Source organism: Oncorhynchus tshawytscha, linkage group LG10 (assembly GCF_018296145.1).
Source record: "Oncorhynchus tshawytscha isolate Ot180627B linkage group LG10, Otsh_v2.0, whole genome shotgun sequence".
In the NCBI taxonomy this organism is placed as follows: Eukaryota; Metazoa; Chordata; class Actinopteri; order Salmoniformes; family Salmonidae; genus Oncorhynchus; species Oncorhynchus tshawytscha.
The window spans coordinates 69,887,088-69,910,417 of NC_056438.1; the positions used below are offsets into that span (position 1 = coordinate 69,887,088).

The 23,330-nt window shown below is 41.5% G+C and overlaps 2 protein-coding genes across 13 annotated transcripts in view; both read right to left on the reverse strand.

Moving 5' to 3' along the window:
* Positions 1-17,257, reverse strand: part of LOC112237864 (glutamate decarboxylase 1) — a 29,479-nt gene extending 12,222 nt beyond the window's left edge. Inside the window, exons 1-6 of one of the 6 annotated variants that reach the window (XM_042328952.1) lie at positions 17,140-17,257; positions 14,835-14,979; positions 13,017-13,070; positions 10,467-10,619; positions 10,038-10,280; positions 8,468-8,558 (exon numbers count right to left, since the gene is read on the reverse strand). In XM_042328952.1, the coding sequence (XP_042184886.1) occupies positions 8,468-8,558; positions 10,038-10,280; positions 10,467-10,619; positions 13,017-13,070; positions 14,835-14,910 (617 nt within the window). In that variant the 5' untranslated portion in view covers positions 14,911-14,979; positions 17,140-17,257. Of the gene's footprint in view, positions 1-8,467; positions 8,559-10,037; positions 10,281-10,466; positions 10,620-10,972; positions 12,975-13,016; positions 13,071-14,834; positions 14,980-15,100; positions 15,227-16,225; positions 16,504-17,139 lie in introns of those variants that run through there. The other 5 variants (XM_042328951.1, XM_042328953.1, XM_042328956.1 and 2 more) reach the window with 5 other exon arrangements.
* Positions 17,258-17,537: 280 nt separating this feature from the next.
* On the reverse strand, positions 17,538-20,763 carry erich2 (glutamate-rich 2). 7 transcript variants are annotated; one of them, XM_024406463.2, is made up of 10 exons: positions 20,552-20,763; positions 20,233-20,272; positions 20,070-20,106; positions 19,916-19,952; positions 19,729-19,768; positions 19,482-19,614; positions 19,029-19,156; positions 18,792-18,849; positions 18,192-18,263; positions 17,538-17,968 (listed from the first exon to the last, which is right to left on the reverse strand). In XM_024406463.2, the coding sequence occupies exons 1-10, from the start codon at positions 20,557-20,559 to the stop codon at positions 17,775-17,777; spliced, it is 747 nt and encodes a 248-aa protein (XP_024262231.1). In that variant the 5' UTR covers positions 20,560-20,763; the 3' UTR covers positions 17,538-17,774. The 7 variants fall into 7 exon arrangements, with proteins under 7 accessions (XP_024262231.1, XP_024262227.1, XP_024262226.1 ...); XM_024406459.2 differs by having other exon boundaries at positions 19,029-19,222; positions 19,729-19,765; positions 19,916-19,949; positions 20,552-20,762; XM_024406458.2 differs by having other exon boundaries at positions 19,029-19,222; positions 19,729-19,765; positions 20,552-20,762.
* Between the last annotated feature and the right edge of the window lie 2,567 nt (positions 20,764-23,330).

Here is a 23,330-nt window from a genome sequence, read left to right on the forward strand (position 1 = left end):
TGTCCGGGGGTGTCCTCGGATGGGGCCACAGTGTCTCCTGACCCCTCCTGTCTCAGCCTCCAGTATTTATGCTGCAGTAGTTTATGTTTTCGGGGGGCTAGGGTCAGTTTGTTATATCTGGAGTACTTCTCCTGTCCTATTCGGTGTCCTGTGTGAATTTAAGTGTGCTCTCTCTAATTCTCTCTTTCTCTCTTCCTTTCTCTCTCTCGGAGGACCTGAGCCCTAGGACCATGCCTCAGGACTACCTGACATGATGACATGATGACTCCATGCTGCTCCAGTTTCAACTGTTCTGCCTTATTATTATTGGACCATGCTGGTCATTTATGAACATTTGAACATCTTGGCCATGTTCTGTTATAATCTCCACCCGGCACAGCCAGAAGAGGACTGGCCACCCCACATAGCCTGGATCCTCTCTAGGTTTCTTCCTAGGTTTTGGCCTTTCTAGGGAGTTTTTCCTAGCCACCGTGCTTCTACACCTGCATTGCTTGCTGTTTGGGGTTTTAGGCTGGGTTTCTGTACAGCACTTTGAGATATCAGTTGATGTACGAAGGGCTATATAAATACATTTGATTTGATTTGATCAAAATGATATACACTCTCAAGCAGTCAGTAAACAATACACCGAAAAATGGAAAACACATTGTTCAAAACATACAATTCTCAGGGAGAAGTACATTTTTAATCTAAAATAAAATCATATTTTTCCGTCATTGTCTTTTGATGAACGAAAACATGTTCTATCATAGTAGCTCAAAATTGATCAGAAATTACTACTCTGCTTTGCTCTTTGCAATTTTGTTTTTTGTTCTTCCTCCTCCTTGTACCCCTATTTTTACAGTACTGTACCCTGCATCTCACAAACTTGTCCTTTGTGTCTGTGATACTGTAAATCTTGTTCTTTGTTGATATGAACCTGCAACCAGTCAAAATATATTGAGCAGTCAGTACTGTTAAAAAATGGAAAGCATAATGTTCAGGGCCATATAATTCATCCTTTGCACAGTATACAGCCTACAATGCACTGTACTACAGTATCCATTCTCAGACTTTCTCCTTCCTACCTTCAACAACCTGTTTGCTCTCTGAACTGGCTTATATTGGTTGTGTCGCATCATTTGAAACAGGTTAAATCAATGTTGAGTGGTTGTGTTCAATCAATGACATATGTTCTCTATTTGTATTTGATTGTTGCCACTTGTGTTTACCAGTATGGATGACATGTGCATTAGAGTGCAGAATGTGTTTTGAGAATGAGAATGTGTTTAGAGTTTTGCTGAAAAGTCTAAGTGAGATCTGCAAATGGTGTTTTACCATGTGAAATGGTTTAAGGTATTGACAACAGACTGCATAATTAGCTAAATGAGTCCAGGCAACTGAGAACTTTGTTCAGCCAATGGGTTTTAGTGTTTTAGCAATTGAGAAAAACTGTAACATGTCTGGTCTCTCATAAGCATGTGTTGTGACACTGGATTGTCTGGGATCTCTCTTGTAGTCATGTACAGTGCCTTGCAAAAGTATTCAACCCCTTGACATTTTTCTTATGTTGTTGCATTACAACCTGTAATTTAAATGAATTTTTATGTGGATTTCATGTAATGGACATACACAAAATAGTCCAAATTGGTGAGAAAAAAAAAACTTGTTCCAAAGAAAATGTAAAAATGTAAAACTGAAAAGTGGTGCGTGCATATGTATTCACCCCCATTGCTATATAGCCCCTAAATAAGATCTGGTGCAACCAATTACCTTCAGAATTCACATAATTAGTTAAATAAAGTCCACCTGTGTGCAATCTAAGTGTCACATGATCTGTCACAGGATCTCAGTATATATACACCTGTTCTGAAAGGCCCCAGAGTCTGCAACACCACTAAGCAAGGGGCACCACCAAGCAAGCAGCACTATGAAGACCAAGGAGCTCTCCAAACAGGTCAGGGACAAAGTTGGGGAGAAGTACAGATCAGGGTTGGGTTATAAAAAAATATCAGAAACTTTGAACATCCCACGGAGCACCATTAAATCCATTATTTAAAAATGGAAAGAATATTTCACAACAACAAACCTGCCAAGAAAAGGCCGCCCACCAAAACTCACGTACCAGGCAAGGAGGGCATTAATCAGAGAGGCAACAAAGAGACCAAAGATAACCCTGAAGGAGCTGCAAAGCTCCACAGAAGAGAATGGAGTATCTGTCCATAGTACGCGTAGGGCTGGGCTTTACAGAGCTGGGCTTTACAGAAGAGTGGCCAGAAAAAAAGCCATTGCTTAAAGAAAAAAAGAAGCCAACACGTTTGGTGTTTGCCAAAAGGCATGTGGGAGACTCCCCAAACATATGGAAGAAGGTACTCTGGTCAGATGAGACTAAAATTGAGCTTTTTGGCCATCAAGGAAAATGCTATGTCTGGCACAAAACCAACACCTCTCATCACTCTGAGAACACCAGGGTGATGGTGGTGGCAGCATCATGCTGTGGGGATGTTTTTCCATCGGCTGGGACTGGGTCAGAATTGAAGGAATGATGGATGGCGCTAAATACAGGGAAATTCTTTAGGGAAACTTGTTTCAGTCTTCCAGAGTTTTGTGACTAGGACAGAAGTTCACCTTCCAGCAGGACAATGACCCTAAGCATACTGCTACAGCAACACACATGTTTTTTTTAAGGGGAAACATTTAAATGTCTTGGAATGGCCTAGTCAAAGCCCAGACCTCAATCCAATTGAGAATCTGTGGTATGAATTAAAAACTTCTTAGGGATCAGGCCCCTTTTTCTCAATTTCCGCCTGAATGACATGCCCAAACCAAACTGCCTGTAGCTCAGGCCCTGAAGCTAGGATATGCATATTATTGGTACCATTGGAAAGAAAACACTTTGAAGTTTGTAGAAATGTTAAAATCATATAGGAGAATGTAACACAATAGATTTAGTAGGAGAAATCCAAAGAAAAACCAACCTGAATTTATTTTATTTTTTTGTTGAGAGAACATCCTCTTAGAAATGAGAAAGCTCATATTGTAAAATAGGTCCCTTCCACAGGGTGTCAGTAGTCTATGTTCAAAGTTTCAGGCCTGCAACTTCAAAAACGAATAAAAAAATATGAGTTTTTGTATGAGGACACAATAGTTTCCTATCGAACATACTTATTTCCGAAATAAATATTATAGTTTGATTACATTTTAGTGTGTCTGAGGAGTAAATGCAAATGTATTTTGACTTGTTGAAACAAAGTTTAGTAGGCGTAGCTTTTCGGATTCCTTTCTCTGCAAGTTGAACGAGTGGACTACTCAAATTGATGGCGCCAACTATACAGACTTTTTGGGATATAAAAAATGATTTTATCTAACAAAACGACACTACATGTTATCTCTGGGACCCTTTGGATGACAAATCAGAGGAGGATTTTCAAAAAGTAAGTGAATATTTAATCTTTATATGTGAATGTATGAAACCTGTGCCGGTGGAAAAGTATTTGGATCTGGGGCGCCGTCCTCAAACAATTGCATGGCATGTTTTCACTGTAATAGCTACTGTAAATGGGACAGTGCACTTAGATGAACAAGAATTTAAGCTTTCAGCGGATAGAAGACCTAAATGTTTAACGGCTATAATAACTATTAGAATTTATTTGAATTACGCACCCTCCAGTTTCCCCCGAAACTTGACCCGCGTGCTGGACACCGAAGAAGTTTTTAAAAATTGCTGTATACCAGCGGAACCCATCCAACTCTGATTGGGGGGGGTATAGTTATGCACGCTCAAGTTTTCTGCATGTTATTCATTTTGGTCTCTCATAAGTAGTCATGTCTTGTGTTGTTGATACTCATTTGGTCTCTCATAAATAGTCCTTTCTTGTGTTGTTGATACTCATTTGGTCTCTCATAGATAGTCCTGCATTGTTGTTGTTATTCATTAGGTCTCTCATAGATAGTCCTGCATTGTTGTTGTTATTCATTTGGTATTTTTTATTTTTTTATTTCACCTTTATTTAACCAGGTAGGCTAGTTGAGAACAAGTTCTCATTTACAACTGCGACCTGGCCAAGATAATAAGCAGGTAGGCTAGTAGAGAACAAGTTCTCATTTACAACTGCCACCTGGACAAGATAAAGCAAAGCAGTGTGACACAGACAACAACACAGAGTTACACATGGAATAAACAATAAGCAAGCCAATAACACAATAAACAAGTCAATAACACAGTAGAAAAAAAACAAAGTCTATATACAGTGTGCAAAAGGCATGAGGAGGTAGGCAATAAATAGGCCCTAGGAGCGAATAATTACAATTTAGTAGATTAACACTGGAGTGATAAATGATGATGATGATGATGATGATGTGCAAGTAGAGATACTGGTGTGCAAAATAGCAGAAAAGTAAATAAAAACAGTATGGGGATGAGGTAGGTAGATTGGGTGGGCTATTTACAGATGGACTATGTACAGCTGCAGCGATCGGTTAGCTGCTCAGATAGCTGATGTTTAAAGTTGGTGAGGGAAATAAAAGTCTCCAACTTCAGCGATTTTTGCAATTCGTTTCAGTCACGGGCAGCAGAGAACTGGAAGGAAAGGCAGCCAAATGAGGTGTTGGCTTTGGGGATGACCAGTGAGATATACCTGCTGGAACATGTGCAACGGGTGGGTGTTGTTATCGTGACTAGTGAACTGAGATAAGGCGGAGCTTTACCTAGCATAGACTTATAGATGACCTGGAGCCAGTGGGTCTGGCGACGAATATGTATCAAGGGCCAGCCGACTAGAGCATACAGGTCGCAGTGGTGGGTGGTATAAGGTGATTTGGTAACAAAACGGATGGAACTGGAGATGTTTAATATGAGACTGGAAGGAGAGTTTACAGTCTAACCAGACACCTAGGTATTTATAGTTGTCCAAATATTCTAGGTTGTAACCATCCAGGGTGGTGATGCTAGTCGGGCGGGCGCGTGCGGGCAGCGAATGGTTGAAAAGCATGCATTTGGTTTTACTAGCGTTTAAGAGCAGTTGGAGGCCACAGAAGGAGTGTTGTATGGCATTGAAGCTTGTTTGGAGGTTAGTTAGCACAGTGTCCAAGGAAGGGCCAGAAGTATACAGAATGGTGTCGTCTGCGTAGAGGTGGATCAGGGAATCGCCCGGAGCAAGAGCGACATCATTGATATATATACAGAGAAAAGAGTCGGCCAGAGAATTGAACCCTGTGGTACCCCCATAGAGACTGCCAGAGGTCCGGACAACAGGCCCTCCGATTTGACACACTGAACTCTGTCTGCAAAGTAGTTGGTGAACCAGGTGAGGCAGTCATTAGGTCTCTCATAGATAGTCCTATATTGTTGTTGTTATTCATGTGGTCTCTCATAGATAGTCCTGTATTTTTGTTGTTATTCATGTGGTCTCTCATAGTCCTGTTTTGTGTTGTTGTTATTCATTTGGTCTCTCATAGTCCTGTTTTGTGTTATTTACACATTTTTCCTCTCTTCCTGAATGGTCTTTCTTGTAGTCCAGAGGAGTATTCCAGAAAGATGATTTAACAAATTCAGGATTTCCTGAACATATCCGGTTTGTCTTAACCACGTGAGGGAGTCCAGGATTTATTGGTTCCAGAACGGTTGCTTCCCCTTTAAGCTATTAGACTAAGAGAAGCGCAGATTGGTTGATCTGACAACTGGCGCGAACACGCAACATTCAAAAAGGTCCACATGTCGATGACGGAGAAAACCATAGATATGGAGTCAAAAGAAAGAGACCAAAATTTCACTACTCTAGAACAAGAAGCAATTTTGATTTTGAGGTTATTTTTATTTTTACAGGGACAGTGCACATTAATCAACGTTTCAGTAAAAGTGTCGGTTTTAGCCAGCCGGCTAATTTTCAACCGCAGTCCCTGGGCAGGTTATTAAAAACAATTACAATATAGACAATAGCAACATAGAACAAGCAAGACATAGCAACATAGGACAAGCAAGACATAGCATACAGACAGAGCAACATAGGACAAGCAAGAGGGAGCATACAGACAGAGCAACATAGAACAAAAAGCAGCAAGACAAAATTCATAAAAGCAACAAAGTGTTTCCACACCTCACAAGCTACAGACAACAGACAACATGGAGAGCGGCAACACACAGCTAGGGACCATGTTCACAAATCTGATTGACCTTTAGCCATGTCTTCAAGCATTTTGTGAAAGTGTGATATGTGGTGCAGTTATGTGTGTCTGATGGCAGTGTATTCCAGACATGGGAAGCTCTCACAGAGAATGCAGATTTACTAAAGGTGCTTTTCCTTAGGGGAACTATACAGTCACCTCTCATGGCAGAACTTGTGGATCTGCTGCCATATGTCTGGGTTTTCTGTTTAACAAAAATATTGAGTGGAGGGGAGCCAGGCCATTAAGGATCTTGAATACAAGACATGCGTCGGTGTATTGCACAAGATTTTCCCAACTCGAGCTCATGCTTTCTAAGGATGTGACAATGATGATGGCTATTGGGCTTCCTATCAAGCACTTTGAGAGCCTGTTTGTAGACAGACTGAATAGGTTTTAATGTTGTACAGCAAGCTTGGGCCCAACTAGTCAAGCAGTATGTTAAGTGGGGGAGTATCATAGATTTGAAGTACAGTTTTGCTACCTCTGTAGTCAAACAATTTCGTATAAATCGGAAATTAGCTAGGTTGAATTTGGTTATTTGAATTACCTTTTTCACATGCTTTTTAAAAGAGAGGTTGGAATCAAGTATGATGCCAAGGTACTTAAAATCGGATACCACCTGGAGCTTCTCCCCTGACACATAGACATCTGGCTCAGTAGCATCTGTTGCCCTCTTTGTGAAGAACATGCAAACAGTTTTTTTCACATTGAGATGCAAACACGAGTCACTGAGCCACTTTGTAACCTGGACCATTACAGTAGTGAGTTCTTGTGCAGCTTGTTGTTTGCTCTTTGCATGCACATATATCACTGTATCATCTGCATACATTTGAACTTCGGACCCAGTAAAGACAGAAGGCAGATCATTAATGTACAGGCTGAACAGGAGGGGCCCCAGTATTGACCCTTGGGGCACGCCCACATCATTTTAACAAAATACAACAAATACGTTCCATTTACTAAAAAAAGTCATACATCCGTCATCGCAAAAGCCAGAGAGGGAGCCAGACAGAATCAATGCGCATGTGAAGTGGCATGATTCTAATAGTCCTAGCTTACACATTGGTGAGTAGTAATAATGCTTTCACTTTATAGAGCACTTATTGTAATACTGGTGATATTAAGTGTCAAGGCTATGGCTAATATGTATGTTGTAGTAGCCAATGTCACAATTGCAATGGAAGGCCCATTCCATAGCCATAGCCTATGTAGCCTATACTATACATCTCAGATAACACGCACACACCTACACACACACACACACACACACACACCTACACACACACTCACGCTCCTGTATGATGTGTCCTGTATGATGTGTCCTGTATCTGGTGTTGTTTAGCTTTGCAGGGCTTCATAACCTCTATCAGACTAGACCACCATGACACTGAGCTCTGATCAATATACAATCTAACCAGCCCATGGGGCATGTGTGTGTGTATGTGTGTGTGTGAGTGTGTGTGTAGGTGTGTGCGTGTTTTCCGAGATGTTTGGTATTCAGGGCTGCTGTTCAATACACAGTTGGTACAGTGCGAACAGCAGTCACATGAAAAAACAAACATTTTATATAACAAGCCGATATGACCGCCATCTTAAACCTCTCTAACCTAGCCAATCAAAGGCCTTGGCCTTCATTCAACCCCAAGGGACTGTAACTGAGCAGATATGAGGAGAGCCACACTAATTGAGAACTAATGATTTGATTCTATTTTTGCTACATGGCGTAAATCATTGAAATGTCAACAACAACCCACTGGGGCTTTCTCGCAAACTATAATCATCATATTCCCTTTCCGACTGTACCGTTATACCAACAACAACCCACTGGGGCTTTCTCACAAACTATAATCATCATATTCCCTTTCCGACTGTATCGTTATACCAACAACAACCCACTGGGGCTTTCTCGCAAACTATAATCATCATATTTCCTTTCCGACTGTATCGTTATACCAACAACAACCCACTGGGGCTTTCTCACAAACTATAATCATCATATTCCCTTTCCGACTGTATCGTTATACCAACAACAACACACTGGGGCTTTCTCACAAACTGTAATCATCATATTTCCTTTCCGACTGTACCGTTATACCAACAACAACCCACTGGGGCTTTCTCGCAAACTATAATCATCGTATTTCCTTTTCGACTGTATCGTTATACCAACAACAACCCACTGGGGCTTTCTCGCAAACTATAATCATCATATTCCCTTTCCGACTGTATCGTTATACCAACAAGAATCCTGAAAATGTCGGCTAGTCAGCACAGTGATGTCGACAGACCTTTAGGCACACAAAAACAGCAGTGTATGACTCACATGTTGGTGTTGGCTGTGGAGGTGAGCCACTCCCCAGCCAGCCCAATGATGTCCAGCCCCGTAGACAGCTGGTTGAAGAACCGTGGATGCCCTGGGACAGAGAACAGATTCTATCTGAATGGGACTTTACAAATGAAAATTAAACATACTGGGATATTTGCCTGCAAGGTTTCTATAACCTTGTAAAAACACACATCTACTACAAGGGTTGAAACAGTGTGTGTTCTTTCCTGTAATGAAAACAAACCATTTGATATGAACTCAGACACGTTATTTTCTGAAACTCCCACATTCACTCTTTGCTGTATTCCCATTGGGACCTGAGATGCAGTGGAACATTTGCCTTCGAGGTACTAGATGGGGACACTTATCCACTGATAACAAGGTTACATGACATTTAGAGTAGGCTAGCCTAGATGCTCACAGAGCTTGACGTTATGTTTGAATGAAATTCAACAACAACAAACATCACTAGGCTACTAATATTGTATTTATGTCATGTAGCCCCCTAGACGAACGGACTGACTAACTAACTAAAGAGCGCAATATCAGAGATACGAAAGCGAAGTGGATTTGCTCCCGCGTGATAGGCTATATTTCAGCACCGTGGACAGCGCCCGTGATAGCGTCATTGGAATGAAGGCATGAGACTCAACTGCCATAGGCTAATTGATTCAGACAAACTCGTAAATCCTGCGACAATGTTTTTTAAACTATCGTCACTTTGTGTGTAAATGTCCAATGAATTGAGTTAAAGGTCTTTAGGAAGTAAACCCAAAGGACAGTTTGACTGTTGTCGTTCCTAACGGCTTGTAAAATCCCACGCAGGCTTGCGTCCCCGCAGGCGGTACTTGGTTTAATAAAATCAAGGAAGGAGAATTACCAGGGGTACATACAATCACCCGTCATTGTGATTGGATGTTACTGATCAAGGGAACAGCTTATGCTTAAATGGTTTTGTGTAGCATTCCATTTTGCTCAAGTGTTGTGAACACGAGCAGATCACTGTGATAAAGAGAACACAAACTGTATCCCAATAACGTCTGAAGAAATGTTCATGTCTAAAAAGAAATATACAAAGGTGCGTTAAACATTTTTAGAAAGCCTAAACAACATGGAAATATTTGTAGTCAATAGACCTACCGGTTGGTCAAGTTTCATGTAGACTAAGCTAACCATTTAAGCCAACTGCAATATTGGTTGTTTTGGATTGGAATGTATTCTAAAAAAGCAGAATGAAACGTCTTTGTTTCTCATGTAATTTCCTATCAAGGAAGGAGAGAAACAAAAGCCTATCTTAATTAAATGTATAGGCTAATGCTTTTTCCAATGGTAAAAGATTTTAGTCTGCCTGGCTTGGTGAGACTATTACTTCTTCTTTTTCACACTCATTTAAACTGCTCAAAGGAAGAACTAAGGAAGAAATTGCACACTTGGAAATATAAGAAATGCAAAGATTGGAAACGTAATTAATGCACACAAACTGTCCTGAAAACATGAAAAGGAAACGTCTGGTTTAAAGCTGTATCCTGTTTCATGTAACTTAGTTGTGGCCAGTATAGTAGTCTACCTGTTCGCACGCCGTACTTGAGCGTGTCCCTGCAGTCCACGAGGATCTGCTCGAGGGACTCTGGCTGGTCAGAGAGCTCGAGGTTGAATCCCTCCATGCCCTCGAGCAGCTGGTGAGGGTGGTGGAAGTCCAGAACCTTGGTGGAACGGTCAAACGTCTTCCTGACGTAGTTGGTGAGGATGCCCACAAGTTCCAACAAGAACTGCATAGTCGCCTCTTCTCCGTTTTTGGCGGGAAGTAAGTCTAGAAGAATTACGGAAAAAGCATTTACAAAACGAAAAGAAAATCGAAAGTAGAGGCTGGACGCCCTTTTACAGAAGAAGGCCTATAAATATACGGCTCACTAAATGTTAGAACATGTAAGAATTAGAAAACTAACGTGTAGGGTTATATTAAAAGTCTAGCAAGAATGAACTCATTATCTCTCACCTCTCGCGAACATGTTGGAAAAATCGGTCTCAGTGCGACGGAAGCGGCCATCCCGGTCGCTGTTGTCACAGGAATACAGGTTCTTCTGGCGTTCTGAGAGTGAGCCTGCGAGCCGGCCTTCCTCCCCGAGACTGTTGTTCTTCTGCAGGAACCCTAGGGTGTTACACAGAGGGGCACGAGAAGGGGAACATGCTCGGTTACCACTGCCCAACATCGCTAGATAATAACCCGATAATAACTTATATTCAGAGACCTGAGTTTATCTATGTCTGTTACAAAGGCAACACATTATTTATGGTGTCCTCTCCCAGACAGCGCTTGTAACCCCGGGTGGTGATCCCCTCAGTGGATGGGTTTTGGATCAATTTTATGGAAGAGGGTAGTGTGTGTGTGTGTGCTTGCTTGCATGGGTGTCTTGCCCTCAGGCTCACAGGCCAGGCAGGCTCAGGCCCTACCCTGCCCGGTGACATCCACCCATAACCCAGTCATGCGAGAGCGAGAAATACCCAATTTATTCCAGCGGTGAATGTCCTCCTGTCCCCCCGGACTTTTCACGCCTGAGCGTGCAGGGACTGTGTGGAGGGCCCGGCGCAGCGTCCATGTCATTACCGACTCATAGAGCAGACATTATGGAGTGGAGTTAATGAAGGATGTAGATATTTTACGGCCTCTGGATAGGTTAGTCTATTGTTAATGAAAGTCCGTGTCTATTAATAGCCCATTGATCTTAGAAAACAAATAGAGAGAAAAACCTATAGCCTAGCAGGCTACCACCAGAGAAGGTCATTTTAGGCTTAATAATTATGGAAGGATTTAAACACTTATTTTCACATCATGCAGTTTTCAGTACATTATTCTATGAAAATATGATATAAAAAATGTTTTTGCAATATCGAATAAGACAGAGAGAAGGCTCTCTCAAACTCTATCTCTGTTTCAGAGCTCCATTAAAATGTATTCGGCTAATCTCGGTTGGCACATTGGGCACTTATTATCTCACGAGAGCAGCGGCCTAGAAAAAGCTACCGGTTGATATGGTTCTCGTTAATCTTCCTTCATCCACAGGGCGTGCTTCTTTACTGATTGATAGGACCTGACAACTATTATGGGCTGTAAATCCACACTGACATAGAACAAAATCTAACACTCGGAACCATTTTATGATGACCATTGTCACTGTTCTGTTTTTTCCTCCTCATAAAAATTATTTCAAACTCGAGCACAAAGCTATATTCCTTATCAGCCCGAGGGGATATTTATAGAAACGAAATAATGTCTTTATCATGCATAAAATTACCCTATAAGCACTTAGCCCTATGTCCACATATTCAAATGATACGGTAGGCTATGCAAATTATTGGGCCTGATGCACAACGCACACAAATGTGAAAATGACTCATTCGGGCCAAAACAATGTCCTCTATAAAACGAGTCAATCAGTTGATCGAAAAAACATGTTTCTTCGTGCATTGTGGTGAATTATTTCGTTATTAAGGTTATGTTCAGGTTTACGAGGGTGGTTCAATTGTGTTATTATTCTCCGGCTAGGGGACGTCCTCCACATTAAGGGGCAGGTGCCCTACTTCTTTTGACCCTCGGTACGAATTATAGGCCTGCATCGTAACTTTCGAGTTGAAATCCATTTATTTTAGGCTAATTACATCCCCTATTTGTGTTTGGATTGAAGCCATGCTAACAATGCCTACATTTCCAATTAAATGACATTGACATTCTTGACGTTATCAAATCCTGCCACAAAACAATATGTAGGTCTGACATCAGTGAAGGTAGGAAGGATTTTTTAAATAAAGGATATTTTTCTCAATGTGTGAATGCTGACTGACGTCAAACCATCCTCGACGTATAGTGCCCAGGAAAAACAGATCGTCTAAGAATCCTGTTGGAAAAACACTGGATTCAATCGTTTCACCTTGGCTTGATTGGATAACAGAGACTTTATGGAACCTCCCAGATTTACCAAACCTTAAACTCCACGTCATCTCATCGACATCGTCACATTTCATTGAAAAGGCTCGCAGGTGGTATAAAAAAAAATCAGTTTTGCATGAAGGGACCCAAATCCATAGTCGCCTCCAAACGGAAAGGAGAGGAAATTAATGCTTTAAAAAAAAATCTATGATAAGGCCTTTATAAAATAAAAAGCTATTAGAAGGTGCAATATTTAGGCCTAGCCTATGTGCAAAAAACATGTTAACAGCTAACTCAGCATAAAAAACAACTAGCCTATATTGGACACATCCATCTCGCGATAAATCTTGTTTGTTTAGACATGTTTCTATATTTCTGAGGCATATTGTTACTTGCCGTATTGTGGGCCTACATCCTATCCTTTGCTAACTGTAGAGATATGGATAGGAAGAGACATGGGGTGGTCGGCGACGGAACCCCGGCGCGCATCGCGTGGCCTAAAGCTAATCGCTAACTGACCTTTAGGAGATGAGAATGTGGAGTGACAGTCCGGGACGGCCCTGCTCTAACATCAGAGTATTCCATATAGTATCCATGATGGTTTATGGGTCTTAAACTTACCACAGATCTTCAAACCCAGTTTCCGCGTGCAGCCTTGCATCCACGCGTCATAGTCTAAAACAGAATGTTTGGGGAGAACGTTTGAAAATCAAATTCTGAAATATATGAATAGTGTGATTTGGGTGACAGCGGATGAGTTTTTATAAAGCGTATGGCAATGCATGGCACAACGGAGTGAAGAAGCATGAAGCAGATACTTGCAGCAGTAGATCTTTGTCTTGGGGAACTTCACCCTATCTCGCGGTTATTATTCCTCAACATTCGAATGGTCCAAATCCACACAGTCCAATCATAATGGGCCATCAGAGGCTCACCGGTTTAATAAATACTGGCACGCACCCGGCGAGAGGCGGGTTGAAATAAACACCCGTGAAATGACCTCGCGAAAGAGAGCAGATATTAATTAGGTGAAACACAGTATTTGACTGGTGGGAGCTGGCGATGTCTAGCTGGCTGTTCGGACACACACACACACACACACACACACACACACACACACACACACCAGGCAGTATAGTGAAAACTAGGCTAATAGGCTACCTTATTTTGGAATTGTATGATGGAGAATGCCATCATAGCAACACAAAAACTCAAGCATACAGAGCAAAGCGATGGGACGGTAACAAGGCATATCTATATGCATATGAGCTTCATGATGGTGTTATTTGTCTAGGATGCAAGACCCAGACATAACGGCTCGAGGTGTCACTCAGAGCGCATGAAGGCGAGCGCTACCGAGACACACTCACACACAGAGACACCACGAGCCGCCTCAGGTCAGCGCGAGTGAGACAGAGCGTGGCAGCGAGATAATAGCAACATCCAACAGCAGCAGCAGAGAAACAGGCAGAGCACAAAAACAACAACATCACAGCCTTTTTCAAGCCATTGTGCACTCTGTCAAACCTGAAAAAATGTCAGACGGTATTACTGTTCTACAAATGTATCCACATTCTTCCTCTGTCAAATAGCCTATGATGCCATTTTTCCATATTAGGCCAATGGCAGACATGTTAGCTGGTTAACTAGCCCTTCAAGCCTATACATTTTCCAAACGAAATATGACTAGGGCTGTAGAGAGGAGGGATTGGGTCATTTTTCTTTACGAAAATGTAACTTTCAGTGGTAGGCTAGACAAATATGCTAATATCAGTAATCCGATTCTAAATGTCCCCTTCTCTCAGTGTTCCGTGGCTAAATTATCCAAGCGGGTCTCTACAAAACGAGTGCAAGCCATCATCACGAACACCGGAGTGGCTGCAATTACCAGCCATTCCCTGCGTAATTGCGCGGTTAACAGCTCTCTCATGGAGGACTGACTACATGATGCAAGGATTTTGAGGGGATAAATTATTATTTTTTAAATAAAAAAATACGAATTGAAATGCTTGCATACAAAATATCGTTAGCCAATAAATAATAGCATGAACATACATTTAGGCTATTGGTTATAGGCTTTACAACATACATATTTTAAAAACATTATTTGATAGGTCTGGTAAAAAAAAAAAAAGCAAAAAAGCAAAAGGAAATTCGATAGGGTTATTCCAAATAATTGTATATTTTATATTCCATAACTAATTCATTTCCGGATCCATAGCGCTGAGGACATTATAACGACGCTCTTTGAGGCGATTACAGGAGGTCCGTTTCTCAGTGCACGCCGCTGATCCGTTAGACAGCGGCAGGCAGCTGTGATAGCTCTGTTTTTAACCGGAATGATTAACGACAGGGCCCACACGGTAAAAAGCCCGGGTGAGACTCGTTTTTATCAGGCAGAGGGGAAGGGAGGGAGAGAGAGAGAAAGGAGAGACTTACTTGTAGACGAAGGTCGTAAATTGGCAGAGTTGGGGTCCTGGTCCCCGCCAGTGGCTGTCGGTTCAGACGTGGCCATTAGTCCTCCGTTATTCCTGTGCGCTCCGGGACTCTTATCAGATTCTCAACGGAAATATCCAACCGGTTTCTGAAAACAAACGGCCAAGGGTTAAGATTGATGGCTCTGGATATTAAACAAATAAATAACTGCATTTATTTCTGAAAGATATGCATGATTTATTTGGAATAGCCTAAAATAGGCAACCTACGCTGAATTTGATCAGTGAAATTGAGCTTTAGTATCAGTGCAGTGAAGGAAGAGGATGATGCATCATTTGCTGTTATTATCTGCCTCTACAATCGGAATCATTTATTCTCGAACGTCAATAGGCTGCGAGCTGCATGCACATGCCGAGGGGAGATAAATGCTTTTGAACGATAACATCGCGTGCATTCAATTCTATTGGACCAAAATAAAGGCTGCAAATCTGACAAATGTATAGCCACTATATTCTACCTTATATACATTAACGAAAAAAACATGTTTTAAGCAGTAAATTGGACACAGAACCTTGTCCCCAGTGACGTTATTATGGGTCATTAGAGCGAAATCATCCCCATCTCTGAGACATCAGTCTTGGGCGCTCAAGCTAAGCGAAGAGCACCAGACTGTCCAGTCTACTTTTTGATCAAAGAGAACGAAAACAAAGGTCTTCGTGTCTTCAATATAAAGGAAATAAATACGTCTAATCCACAAACAAATCATCCTTATCAGACCTATTCAGAATTAGGAATATGCAAAACGAAATATCCTTTCATAATTACGCGCTATGGAATTCTTTGACTAATTTTCTCAAACAAATCTGGGTATTGTAAGAAAAAATAATATATTTGACAGACACTTGATCAATGATATTCTACTGAAATCCGTTGGAAAATGTATTGACACAAAGCATATCGATTTTTCAATTATGATGATCTTTGAATAACAGTGAAGCCAGCATCAGTTAATGTCATTATTGATAATAAATAGTAAGGCTAATGAATGAATCCTGCCACTCATATAGGTTAACAAATAACAATAGGCTGCCATTGCTATTAACATGTCAGAGTAACACACTTTTGAACAAGAGAGATTTGGAAATCCGAACATGGTCGACAGGTCGTTTGTTAAAATATTTATGCCTTCCTAACCAATCACATCCTATTTCCGACCCCAATAAGAATGTGGATCGCAACAAATGTTGCAGTTGCTGGGCGCTGTGCAACATTATCTTTAAAAAATAAATGCAAATATCTCACTATTATGGACAAATCAATCAATAGACCTATTCCAAAAAAAGCTGTTTGGAAACGTGAGAGCGCTGGCGCTAGGAGGCAATACGCTACCTTACCGTTTGCGGGTGCACAGGTTGTCTTGTCGAGAGAAACTACCACCAAACAACCGAATTACAGTTCTCTATCCACCCAACGTTCTGAGACGCAAGACAGTTCAATGCTAACAACAACGGAATAACGACATCGAGACAAATTACATCCAGTAGCGTGCCAGTGACCTTTTTTCCCTCAAGAATGTTTCATTTTTAATATATTTATTAGTGCGTGAATCGCCTATCCCCTCACGCACGTGTGAGTCATAGCATTAACCTCCCTCTGGCGCAAAATTAAGCTTCTGCTGCTCGTGACAGAAAAAAAGCATACGAAAACCTCCCCACTTCCTGACAAATCAAATCAAATCAAATCAAAATGATTTATAAAGACTTTCTTACATCAGCTGATATCTCAAAGTGCTGTACAGAAACCTGTCCTAAAACCCCAAACAGCAAGCAATGCAGGTGTAGAAGCACGGACGTGTCCCCTTTTTCTGTGACACAGGGAGACTTTTCTTCAGGTGTGATGGTCATGAGAAATGCCTATCTCCTGTAAGATAAAATCACCACTCTTGGGAAGTTGGATAAACATCACGTCCTCAATAGGCTACTTACTAACTTAGAGCTAAAAGGTGATCTTAGGGAACGACCAAAAACAACAGAGGAGGTTTTCTTTTTGTCACTTGCAGCTTTCAATCAAAGGAAACATTTGAAAAAATGAGTTGGACAACCGTAGCCTACCAGATATAGACTTGGAATGGACTCATTTTTGCTCAGTTGCTCAGTTTATTTCCAAAAATTGTGAAAGTCATGTAATAGCTCTTATCTATTCTGTATTGAAACTACATGTTTGGGAAAAAAAAATCCTATACCTCCTAGACTAGGCCTATAGGCTGAATAATAAAAACAAACTAAAATAGAGTAGCCATGGTACACACCTGAGGGATCTTTGGGAATTCACCTGTAAACTTCAAGGTCCTAAGCAGCAGGGCTCCAATGGGAAGTGTTCTCCACAGTCCACTCCACTGCCGAATGCCTCTTCTTTCACCCTCTCAGTCCTCTTTCAATCATCTCCTTCTTTTCTGCTCTTCTCTCCCTCTACTTATTCTCTTCCCCATCTGGACTTTTTAGAGATCATTGTTGCTCAACTTCCTCAGAAATTAACAGGCATTTTGAAAATGATCTGTGTGGTTGCATTTATGTTGAAATGTAGAGTTGTTGAAAGGTCTATTAATAATTCTGGTTGTACTAGAAATGTAGAGTACGTTTCCACTTAGTCCTTGAGTACTTCTGTCAAACAAACCCTTGTGTAGAAGAAACCAGAAATACACAGATGTCATGATGCTGAACTTTATTGTGTAATTTACATGAAAATTAAACAGGGATGTGGTGATGAGGAAACTGTGTATGCTGTGATGGCCTCACCAAGGCAATGTGCGAATGTGAAATGTAAAACAGTGACACAATTGACATATATATATATATATATATATATATATATACTCATACAAAAGGAAAAGAAACTAACTGATATTTCCACTGTCAGACTGGGCAGTGTGCTGGTGACTGACAGCTATGGGGAAAGGTGAGAGGGTGGACATGGTTTGTGTCTCCTCTCCTGCTCCTCTTCCTCATCTGATGACGATGAGGAGGAGGAGGAGGAGGAGCTGTCTGAGCTCTGAGGAGAGTCTTGATCACTCCCAGAGTCATCTTCATCACCGGAGTCTGAACAAGCATCATCATCATCTTGGCTTTTCTCCTCTTGCTCTGATGGAACATTGCATAGGAACAAAGCAAAGACTTTGATGAGCTATATCAGATGTGTCAGTGTTGGAACAAAAGCCTGCACACATAGTAACTCTCCAGAACTAGGGTTAATGTGACCACTTGAATCCAACTTCCAACAATTGTCACACAGCTACAGTGGCCGAAAGTCTTCTCCCACAATAACCTTTTTGTGCATGTGCATGATTTGGAGGGAGCCACTCACCTCTCTCCAGCCTCTCCTGGATGAGAGGAATGAACTGTTTGGCTTCTGGATTATTTGGTTCATAGACCAGAACTGGAAGAACAGAGCATAGACACATCAATCATCTGGTTGGCCAATTAATTAATTATTTGGTTGATTGATGCAATGAGAGACACATGAACAAAATGCACACATATAATCAAAACAATGAATGACAGAACTTTTTTTTTTTTTTACCCCCTTTTTCTTCCCAACTTCGTGGTATCCAATTGTTAGTAGTTACTGTCTTGTATCATCGCAACAACTCCAGTATGGGCTCGGGAGAGACGAAGGTTGAGAGTCATGCGTCCTCCGAAACACAACCCAACCAAGCCGCACCAATGTGTCGGAGGAAACACCGTACACCTAGCGATCCGGTCAGCGTACACTGCGCCCGGCCCGCCACAGGAGTCGCTAGTGCGCGATGAGACAAGGATATCCCTACCGGCCTAACCCGGACGACGCTAGGCCAATTGTGCGTCGCCCTATGGACCTCCCAGTCGCGGCCGGCTGTGACAGAGCTTGGGCTCGAACCCAGAGTCTCTGGATGACAGAACCTTTTCGTTTGACAAACAGGCTTACTCATCTGACACAGTTTCTCTGCCAGCACAAAGTCTTTCTCCATCACAGACTTGAGGAACTGAAATCACAGACACAGATGGGTGTCACAGTCCATCCAGGCAGACCCAGCCTCTCATTGTTAACCAGCAATCTGAATTCCTCCATTAATCAGGGAAAATGACATCTGATATGAATGTATTCATTTTTAGTCAGTCTAATGTGGGACTTGGTCTGACATGAACTGAAGAGTTAATTTACCTCAGCCATCAGCTCCAGTGGAGCCCTGTATCCCTCCTCCTCATCATCATCCGCCTCACCATTATCATCATCCTCCTCCTCAGTGTGCTCTTCCTCCCCTTCTGGTTCAAGAGGGGGGAGAGGCTCCGCTGGAGGGTGAACATACACAGAGCAGGGGGTAGTTTGGGCCTGTGGCTGCACAAACACTCTTCCTCCTGCCCCACGAAACATCATCATCATTTTTCAGCAGTCATGCAAAAAAGATCAAAACATTGGTGCAAAGTTAGATTCTCTATGTTTCAATCTACCAATCTATCTATAACAACCCACTGGGCACAGATGTCAATTCTACGTTTATTCCATGTTGGTTCAACGTCATTTCATTGAAATGACGTGGAAACAACTTTGATTCAACCAACATGAGCCCAGTGGGAATGCTCTTCTACTCTAGTAGTCCTGTCATATTCTACTGACCTGTAACAGCTGAAGCCGACTGCTGTGGTTTCTTATTATCCTTCATCTTCAGGTCTTGGCTGAGGATCACAGGAGGTCCAGCGAACCCAACACTAATGTTATTCACACCTCCTGCACAGAGCACGTTAGTGACCTGGGTGGAAAACAAATTAGATATACAGACTAATAAATGATAAATGCAATAGCTTAGGGTTTTCTTTTTTGGGGGGTTAGGGGTTTTGTGCTTTCTTAAAGATGATTTACCGACCTTCATAGGATTTGATGCTGCTTGTGTAGGAAGGCTACTTCTGAAAAATACCAAAACACACACACAAAAAATATGTAAATGTTTGCATCACATCAACTTGTGATGTGCAACTTTCTATCATGGAAACTCAACACCATGTCAGATGTTTTATGACGTAGTTAGGACTGGTCTTGCTGTAAATTCTTACCGGGGTGCGGCAGTAAAATACTTGGCTCCCACAGCTTCTAGAACAAAAAGAAGAAAGGAAGGGTGTCATATATCCAGTTCAGAGTAGAATGGAAAATACAGCAGTGGTTGTTTGTTTCACCCTGCATACCAGATCTTTACACAGGCCTACATACCTTTAGGCATGTGTGTCTCAAGAAGTGCAGGGGCCACCTATATCAAAAGCAGGGAAAATATGAATATTTGTATTTCATAAAAATTAAATATTTATCTGAAATAAAATAATCTTCCCAACATGTCTTGTTTCATCATGTCTTTGACAAAATAAACACGTTTTACCTGCTTCTGTGGAACCTTGGAAGACCCCACACATTCAAGTCTGGAAACAACAACATTAGACACTTAGACTGACAGCGAGCAAACGTCGTTACATGTAAGCACTCTCCCAACTACATACGTTAATAATACTAGGTCTAGTTGATACCTCTTGGATACAATGTCTCATTTGAAAAACATGTGTCTGTCATATCAGCGATTCATTGTGCAAGCACTGTGTTTGTCACATTGGCACATCATATTTGTAACCAATAACTCACGTAAATAACTAGCTACGTTAGCTAGCTACTGTAATGCTCAGCTGAATAGCTTGCTGGCTCACCTGCTCATCTAGCCGATTCTCGATTACTACCAAACCCCGAGCAGTCCGATAAAGTTTAACAATAAATATTTCTATAGGAAACAATCTTTTGCTTTGTATTATCGATGGAGTCGTAGTAACATTAGCTAGCTCACTGTGTTGCTTGCAAGTTTAGTGGCTCATAAAACAGGAGAAGAGAAAACAAAGTCTCATTCCCATGACAACGGGTGAACTCCCCCCTTCAGCCCCACGTGAGTGCCCTGGTGCCACGTAACGAATGCACTGCTGTTCTATGATGGTGGTGCTTTCACTTGCTTTCTTGTCAACTGTCACACAAACCACACATAAAGCCCAGGACCACCTCACAAAACGTTTTGTCAGGGTAAGAATATCATGATAAAAGGTTATGATAATGTCCTGTCTCTCCGTTCCCTCCCCTCTCTCATGTTTTTATTTATTTTTGTTAAGTACACATTCTTATTTACAATGATGGCCAGGTAACAGTGGGCCTTGTTCAGAGGCAGAACGAAATAATTTTGACCTTGTCACCACTGTGTGTGTGTGTGTGTGTGTGTGTTTTGAGAGATATAGGCTACTAGGTGAAAAGTGAAATAGGGAAGTATAGAATGCTGACAGTTGATACAATCAGCTGAAACAACATCAATTAATCTTGTCCTATAGGGTATTAGGTTAAACAACAACAGAACCGCAGAGCAAGTAGAAGCTGTAAAGCAGACTTTATCAACCCTATTTAAAGCATGGACTGGCAAGCTATGATTCTACTCTTAGATTAAAAGTAGCATGAGCACTGAGTACATTCGTGTCAGCTGACCATCAGAGGGAGGGTGCAAAGAAACACTGATTTAAAGTACAGCATCTAAGCCTCTGAGGTAGGCAGAAGATGTGGTACTGTTTAAATTAAATTCTCTCTCAGCCACCTACTGCTGCAGACGGCTGCTCTCTTCCAGAGATAGACCTGCAGACGGCCAGGCTGTAGCATGCTGTCTTCCAGAGATAGACCTACAGACGGCCAGGCTGTAGCCTGCTCTCTTCCAGGGATAGACCTGCAGACGGCCAGGCTGTAGCCTGCTCTCTTCCAGAGATAGACCTTGTCATGGCCATGGCCTACTTATTTTTTGTGTGCGAATGTATGTGTATATCTTAACTCCTGGTGAAAGTGTAAACGTGTCTTACGACCGGGCAGGTAGGCAGGCAGGAGACAGAGGATAAGGTTAAAACAAAAATGGTGGTTCTATTCACACAAATATAATATCGTAGTGATGGTGGCAGAAGATAATGTCAACAAATAATGAAAAAAGGACTTGCAACAACAATTGGTCTAAGAAAATATGCTACGGATAGGCCGGTAAGCCTAGGCTACTGTGGAGAGTTAAAATACAGCCTACATTTCAGACACTATCCCATTAGAGTTTACAGAACACTGGCAAAGCCTGTCGAAATACCTGGGCAAAACCATTACCTCAACAAGCAGGAGTACATACAAATCTCATTCAGTATATAAACTGAAGGCTATAAAAGTCTAGAAGCATCATACATTAACGTCACATAATATTCACAGGACTTTCTCAATCAAACTGGGATACACTTCAATTTGAGACATCTCATTTAATAAAATAATAAATTGAGTACTCTTGCTAATACACATACGCAGGTGAGGTTCTTTGTAGTGCGGAGGTGCACGAGCATAGCTCTGAGAAGCAGCAACAAACAAACACAGTAAACACTCAAAAGAAATGCACAAATGGAAGGACAATTATAACTGGGCACTTGCTATTAATAGCCTACTTCATATTTAGGCTGTCATTGTAAAGAAAATGTTGTTGTTAACTGACTTGCCTAGTTAAATAAAGGTTAAATAAAAAAAGTAAAAATATTTATAGCTCCAGATGTTCAAAACTAGTAGAAAAGGCTTAGGTCTATCAGCATTTTGAAAAGTCGATTTAATAATACTTAACTTTGGATATTTTGTCCCAAATTACCAACTGCATGAGGACCAACTCCTGGCCATACAAGGCACTTTAGCAGAAAATGCTAGCTTGTTATTAGGTCAGGAAGCATGCAATGTCTTCAAGAGGAGAGTGGAGCTCGAACTTGGGCGCTAGTGTTATGTGCACAGGTATGCCCATCATCACACCTCATGGAGTGATAGGCAACTGAACACAACTCATACCTGCAAATCAACTCAACGCATACTTATCAGAAAATACGCACTCTTGTGGAATGTATCAGTAGGCTTGCCTACTCTATGGCATAGAGGAGCCTAGATATAAATTCCACCTTCGAGAAGGTAAAAACTTTTTAGGGACAGGTCAGTTAATTTACCAGCCACAGAACTCAAGTCAACTCAAGTTCTGTGCAAAAGAAAATGGTGGAATTTCAATGTTATGTGCTTTTAGATTGACATAAAACTGGGGCCTTAGAGAGTCTTCAATTTGCTCTGTTTGACAGCCAGGTACAAACCTCAGCGCTGTCAGTCAGCAGAAGGTTCAGCTCCAGACAGGGTAGAGGAGCTAGTCAGAGGCCCATTAGATTATTAATTTGTGAAATAGAGGGTGGTGCCTCTGGAATGTACACTGATTGAGTAGGCGAATTTATGGAGTTTGTACTCCTATTAGAGACACGTGAGACAGTTCCGCAATTTATTTATATTTGATTTAACCTTAATTATTTAACTAGGCAAGTTAGTTAAGAACAAATTCTTATTTACAATGACGGCCTACCAAAAGGCACAAGGCCTCCTGAGATAGACTTGGTGGGTTGAACTGGAATGTTATCATCT

What these genes read in the sequence shown, in the direction of transcription:
- erich2 (XM_024406456.2), bottom strand. An exon ending in GTCGGCTTCAGCTGTTACAG is followed by an intron (nt 19,223 to 19,481) that starts GTCAGTAGAATA and finishes TTCGTGGGGCAG; the next exon opens with GAGGAAGAGTGTTTGTGCAG. An exon ending in CACTGGAGCTGATGGCTGAG is followed by an intron (nt 18,850 to 19,028) that starts GTAAATTAACTC and finishes CTGTGATTTCAG; the next exon opens with TTCCTCAAGTCTGTGATGGA.